The 7,017-nt window shown below is 40.6% G+C and overlaps 1 protein-coding gene and 1 pseudogene across 5 annotated transcripts in view; one reads left to right on the top strand and one right to left on the bottom strand.

The window, feature by feature from the left end:
• The first annotated feature begins 452 nt into the window (after positions 1 to 452).
• Positions 453 to 7,017, top strand: part of PPHLN1 (periphilin 1) — a 108,999-nt gene continuing 102,434 nt past the window's right edge. Inside the window, exon 1 of one of the 4 annotated variants that reach the window (XM_006755541.2) lies at positions 453 to 816. In XM_006755541.2, coding sequence (XP_006755604.1) covers positions 777 to 816 — 40 coding nt within the window. In that variant the 5' untranslated portion in view covers positions 453 to 776. The remainder of the gene's footprint in view (positions 817 to 7,017) is intronic. The other 3 variants (XM_006755543.2, XM_006755540.2, XM_006755542.2) reach the window with 3 other exon arrangements.
• Positions 5,608 to 7,017, bottom strand: part of LOC102759714 — a 2,303-nt pseudogene continuing 893 nt past the window's right edge. Inside the window, exon 2 of the transcript XR_001512497.1 lies at positions 5,608 to 5,997. The product of XR_001512497.1 is annotated as a 60S ribosomal protein L34 pseudogene (transcript). The remainder of the gene's footprint in view (positions 5,998 to 7,017) is intronic.

The raw sequence follows: 7,017 nt of genomic DNA, 5'->3' as shown, positions 1-7,017 counted from the left end.
GTATTGGAATCGGGGAGCAGCTGTGCCTCTGCGGTGGAGGGTGGACAGACACAGTGGAGTTTGGAAAAAAAAGCCAAGTGTTAAGTCTGAGCTACATACAGTTCGCGTCTCTTGAGCGCCTTAGTCTGCAAGAAGGGGACTGAACGGGGTCACTTCAGTGACCCCAGAAATGTTAGGAAGTCGGTAAATTTTACTGAATGTGTTCGACGCATCCACTTCGGTATTAGGCATTTTTGAGAGCTACAAAAAAAAAAAAAGCAAAAACAGGCATTTTTTTTTTATTCTCCTCCCCCACCCCCCGCTGGCCGATATCTTAATCCAGTTGGGGAGACTTGGATTCGGGAATGACTCACCTTGAGTACTGGTATGGACAGATGTTGAACTTCTCGGCACCTTTTTTTCCTTCCTGTGTCAAATCTATAATGGGCACACCACTGCTTTTTTTTTTTTTTTTCCTAAGAGGATGTATACAGGCCCAGCATTCCTACAGAAAAATCAGAAAATAATACAAGGTAGTTTATACTAAACTTCTACCCACCAGCACACACAGACCAGGCCTCTCACCACTCCATGGGAGCCTGCGTGGCAGCAGCCTGGAACCCAGAGCCTTTCCTGGAGCCGGCACGATCCGGACGGAAGCCGATGCCGCACAGAGCGCCTGAGGTGCGACCCAGCCAGGACGCAGCTGCCTTTTGAGAGGCCCGCATGCCTCCGCGTCCCCCCGGGGACCGCCGGGACTCATTCTCTTGGCAGACTTGTGGCCAGCCAAAACTGCCATGCTCCACATCCCCGTTATCCTGGGTTACCGCCCGAGATGTAAGCCCCTTCGGTCTCCTCCGCGCCTCCGCCCCGCCCCGCCCCCGTGCTGCTTGGTGCTTCCCCTCCCGTGGTTTAGACTGTCACTGCTGCTCTCTCCTTTTTATTTCTGCATTTCACCTCTCAACACAGCTGAGCTCTGAAACCTCTATTCCCTGCTTAACCAACTCTTTTTTACATAGTCAGTCACTTTATGGAAACTCTACTTCATCTCTTGACTTTAACTCACACTTGGCTTTTCCCGTCCAGCCCTTTCAATTGAGCTTTACTCTGACACTTGCTTTTGAGGTTGGGTGATGGCTGTAGCCACGTTGAACTGACGTAACTCTCTCAAATACTTTTCTTCTCTCGCTCTCTCGGGCATTTTGTTTTACCCTGATCTCTTTCTGGATAATTTCTGTGACTGCTACAGATCACTTTCTCTGAGGGGTGTTCCCTGACTTCCCAAGGACAGAGCTAGATACCCTAGCCATGAGTTAAGTGCCCTTTACTGCCCTTAGCATTGCCCTTATCTCATGTATCCTAATTGCTTGTCTCTCTACCTTTCCCACTAAGGTAGGTTGTGGGGGAGAGGCTGTATTTTTGTAACTCTAGTGCTTGATAGACAGTCAGATATTTCTGGAATGATTGCAATGCTCCAGGTACAGTCCCGTAAGTCAGGCAGTGGACTGTTATTTCCAGACTTTACATCTAAGAGCCATTCAAAGAGGGTCATCTGCTACTCAGGTACAGCTCATTGTGACTGTGTGATCCCAGTGTTGCCATAGCATCCAGTTTTTTCAAGGAAAGTTGGAAATGCAGTTGTTTTTTAAAGTGATATCTCCCATTTTTAAGTTTTGTCAATGGGATAAAATTTTATTAAAAAAATACACACCACAACACAAAACTTGGGCCTATCAGTCACATGTGGCCTATTAGTCAACAGTTTGGATTCTGTTTTAAGTGTTGTTGGGTGTAGAAGTGGGCATTGTGGAGACTAATAGATTTTGCACTGATCTTTTGATGGATAGTTGCAAGTTGAATGAGAGAATGGAAAGAGATATTCCAGTTTGGGAACTATGTCAAACAACTCCAGGTTAGTGTGTGTTTTCCTGTGGCAGAGCGATGAGGCTGGCATTAATCCTTTTGGAGAGAACAGGAGGTTAAGTGAAATGGTAGAGGGAGCATATGGAGGGCAGAGAATAAGAAACTATTTGGATTCTTGATGAGGGAAACTTCAGATATGAATGAGGTATTAGCAAAGTGAATTGATTGTCTTTTCTTAAGGGTGAAATGGAGAGTAAAAGACTGGAAAGAGGCTGGCCAATTAGGACTCTAACTTCCATGTAGATAATGAAATAAGATTTAGATTTGTAAATACTATGTATAAGCAAACATCTGGTATTTTGTCTAACATGTAATTTTAGTTATTTGATAACTACAATGGACAATCAAGAATCTCCTAAGTTTTTAAGATAGTATGGTGGGTCTTATAAAAGAAGTATCCTTAAAGCAGTGGTTCTCAACCTTCTGGCCCTTTAAATACAGTTCCTCATGTTGTGACCCAACCATAAAATTATTTTCGTTGCTACTTCATAACTGTAATGTTGCAAATTGTAATGTAAATATCTGATATGCAGGATGGTCTTAGGCAACCCCTGTGAAAGGGTCGTTCGATGTCAAATCATAAAGTGAACGAGTGAGACACATGATGCTGGGCTGATGTTGTGGCATTCACTGTGACGTTCGCTGCGCCAACTAGGGGTGGGGTATCTGAAGCTGGCTCGTAACCCGAATTTTAGCTCGCAACTCAAAGCAAAAAGTTGGCCGAGAGATGGCTCGTATCTCGAAAAACTCGTTAGTCGGGACACTCGTAAGTCAAGGCCCCACTGTAACTTGTGAAACTAGTAGAGATTGCAGTACTTTCACAGTTCTAAGTCACATGGTTCATTATGAAGCAGTCAGTGGTCTCCTTTTCTCTAACACCATGTCTCCCTCACTCCCCCTTCCCTCATTCCCCCCCACCTCAGGGGTTCATGCTAGGGCTTCTATTGGCAACAGGCAGTTTAGAAAACTGGGTATTTATTTGGATTTACAGTCATTGGCAAAGCTCAGTCCCCTTGGAGGCGGCTGGAGGAGTGGCCTCCTGGAGCCTGCTAACCTCTCTCTCTTAATCCATCTTGTTTACTGGCAGGATAATCTTCTGGAATGCCATTTTGCCCCCAACTTCATTTTCAGGCTTATAAGCCTTCAGTGAACTCCTCTAATTTTTTAGTATGTTGTGCCATTTAATGCCCTTGAATTTGTTCTCTCTCTCCTTCCCTGTTTTATTGTGAAGCAGTGTAATATGATGGATAGGGTGTGGGCTTCAAAGTCATACAGGCCTGAGTCTGATTCCAGGCTCCATTTGGCTCTGGAATTTGAGCTTTTCACAGCCTCCATGTTTTATCTGGAATGGGAGGAATAATACCCATTTCAGGGGAGGAAATGAAAGCTTGTTGAATGCCAATCAGGGCTGTTTCCTACTCCTTTGCAATGTGCATCTTCTGTTTTTGTCAGTTGCAGCTTTCTTATGTACATGTTGTTTTCCCTAATTCCTTTCCCTTTTCTTAGCTTCTGTTATTTTCTGCATTTTTCTTTCTCTGAACCCTAAACAATGATTAATTCTTGTAGATACTTTGTTATATTTTGATCATTTTAATTGGCATCAATGTTAGTTTTTTTCCCGAACTTTAAATAAGTATGCTCTAAAATTAATTTGTAATTTAGTTGTCTGGAATTTTAAACATTTTCAGTTGAAATAGTATTGGGTAGTTTTTAGTTTAAGACAGCTCTTAAAAACTTCTTGATTCAATTTAGTATGTGAGGAATATGTTTACCTTCTTTTAGATCAGTACATCTACTCCTGAGATAAGATTTTAAAAAAGTGTCGGTCCCAGCCAGGCCAGTTATATAGGGATTTCAGAGAATAGGGCCTAGACCAGTGAAGGCGAACCTTTTGAGCTCGGCGTGTCAGCATTTTGGAAAAACCTAACTTAACTCTGGTGCTGTGTCACATATAGAAATTTTTTGATATTTGCAACCATAGTAAAACAAGTATTTATATTTTTGATATTTATTTTATATATTTAAATGCCATTTAACAAAGAAAAATCAACCAAAAAAATGAGTTCACGTGTCACCTCGAACATGCGTGTCATAGGCTCGCCATCACTGACCTAGACACTGGTATTTCTTTAAGGCTCTTTAGATAGTAATAATATGTAGCCAAGGTTCAGAATCCCTGCTTTTGGTGCTAGACCTAAAGGATTCTCATCAATACCTTTTGTTTAAAAATGAAATGGCACGGGTGTCATGGAAAGTGTGAAAGGAACCATAATCTAATAGTGCTCATTGGAAGTTTTCTGGATAATTAAAAGATACAAAGTAATATTAATGTTTTCCAGAATGGCTCATGTGGTGGTCATCAATATTATGTTTATTTATTTGGCCAGTATTTAATAAGTACTTCTGCTAAGTAAGAGAGGTGCACAGTCATTTACTTTGCAGTGATATTTAGTTTCGGAAAGAGAAGAGGAGGAAAAGTAAATTGAAAATAATTTGATATAATAGTATTATAGATAGGTGCTTTAAAAGGCCCAAAGAAGGAACAACTTTATTCTTTGTAAAGAGTATAAGAAACACAATAAAATGAACGGGACACAGCAAAAGCAGTCCTAAGAGGGAAATTTATATCATTATAGGCCTACCTCAAGAAACAAACAAAAAAACAAACTCAAATAAGCAATCCAACTTTACACTTCAAGGAACTAGAAAGAGAACAACAAACAAAGCCCAAAGTGAGTAGGAGAAAGAATATAAAGATCAGAGCAGAAATAAACAAAATAGAGTCTAAAAAACAATACAAAAGATTAATGAAACCAAAAGCTGGTTCTTTGAAAAGACAAGACTGACAAACCTTAACCAGACCTCATCAAGAAAAAAGGAGAGAGGACCCAATTAAATAAAATCAGAAACGAAAGAGAAGTAACAGCTGACACCAAAGAAATACAAATGATTATAAGAAAATATAAACTATGGACAATATGGATGGAATGGATAAATTCCTAGAACATACAATCTTCCAAAACTCAATCAGGAAGAATCAGAAAATATGAATAGAAAGATTATAACTAATGAAATGGAAATAGTAATCAGAACATTCCCAACAAGCAAAAGTTCTGGCTTCCCAGGTGAATTTTATTAAGTATTCAAGAAGAACTAACATCTGTCCTTCTTAAGCTATTAGAAAAAAATTCAAGAGGAGAGAAGCTCATTTTATGAGGCCAGCATTATCCTAATTCCAAACCAGATAAAGACACTACAAAGAAAGAAAATTATAGGCCAATATCTCTGATGAACATAGATGCTAAAATCTCAATAAAATATTAGCAAACTGGATCCAGGAATATATTAAAAAGATCATATATCATGATCAAGTGGGTTTTATTCTGGTGTTGCAAGGTTGGTTCAATATCTGCAAATTGGTTAACGTGACACACCACATAAAATCAAGGAGAAAAACCACATGATCATATCAATAATCTAGAAAAAGATTTGATAAAATCTGGCACTCTTTTATGATAAAATCTCTCAGCAAAGTGGGAATAAAGGGAACATACCTCAATGTAATAAAGGCCGTATATGACAAACCTCAGCCAACATAATTCTCAATGGGCAAAAACTACACAAGTGTTTCCCTAAAGATCAGTAACAAGACAGATGTCTATTTCACCACTTTTTTTTTTTTTAACAGAATGAGACTTGTTTTTATTACTCAAAAAAGCTTCATTTTTTAACTTATTTAGCTTTCTGACTCTGTGCTTGTGCCTTCAACACTTTCACAACGATTTTCTGCTCCTCAATAAGGAAAGCACGCTTGATCCTGTCCCGGACACATTTAGCACACATGGATCCACCGTAGGCTCTGCTGACGTGTTTTCTCGTCTTAGACAACCTCATTAGAACTTTAGGTTTCACAGCACGAACTCCGCGAAGTCGGCCTGGGCACACGCCACATGCAGATTTGGGTGCTTTCCCAACCTTCTTGGTATGAAGGTAAACAATCCTATTACCAGGGGTTCGGGACAGCCTGGTTTTGTTGGAGGCTGTGTTGTAGGACAGCCTCCGACGGTATGTCAAACGCTGGACTATGGTGAATACCTAAACACAAGTCACCATCCTCAGAAGAGGAAAAGGAAAGCGCTTGCCTATTTCACCACTCTTATTCAATGTAGTATTGAAAGTCCTACCTATAGCAGTCAGACAAGAAGAGATAAGAGGCATCCAAATTGGAAAGGAAGAAGTAAAACTGTCATTATTTGCAGATGACATGATATTGTATATAGAGAACCCTAAAGATTCCAACAAAACTACTAGAACTGATAAATGAATTCAATAAAGTAGCAGGATACAAATGTATCTGGAAGTCAGATGCATTTTTATACACCAATAATGAACTGTTGGAAAAGGAAACTATCTTCACTTACAATTGCATAAAAAACAACCGAGAAATAAATTTAACCAAAGATGCAAAAGACCTGTACTCAGAAAATTATAAAGTACTAGTGGCCCAGTGCACGGATTTGTGCACATTGAAAGGAAATTAATTAGAAGAAAGATTTGTGCGGTAATTACGTTACTGCAAAACATTACATGTCAAAATAGTATATATAAAACTAGAGGCCCAGTGCACGAAATTTGTGCATGGGTAGGGTCGCTAGGCTTGGCCGGTGATCAGGGCTGATCAGGGCCTTCTGGCTGCCAGCAAGGGCCTTCCTTCCTCAGCTGCCGGCTGGGGTCTTCCTTCATTCTGCGCTGCCCCCTGGTGGTCAGTGCATTATCATAGCGAGCGTTCAAACTACCGGTTGAACTCCCGAGGGGACACTTTGCACATTTAGCCTTTTATATATATAGATCCTATCTAATAGCTAATAAAAGAGAAACATGGTAATTAGCGTACGACCGCTACCCTTCCCATTGGCTAATCGGGGCGATATGCAAATTAACTGCCAGCCAAGATGGCGGCCAGCAACCAGGCAGCTTGAAACTAACATGAGGCTTGCTTGCTTCAGCGATGGAGGAAACCAACGTTCCCTGCCGGCCTCTGAGCCTGCAGTTTGAAACATTGTAACAAATATAGAAGCTAAACAAACCCCCAGAAACCTGCTTTCAGCGAGCTGG

The sequence above is a fragment of the Myotis davidii genome, unplaced genomic scaffold (genome assembly GCF_000327345.1).
Source record: "Myotis davidii unplaced genomic scaffold, ASM32734v1 scaffold290, whole genome shotgun sequence".
Taxonomy (NCBI): Eukaryota; Metazoa; Chordata; class Mammalia; order Chiroptera; family Vespertilionidae; genus Myotis; species Myotis davidii.
This window is presented reverse-complemented; position numbering and strand designations above follow the sequence as displayed.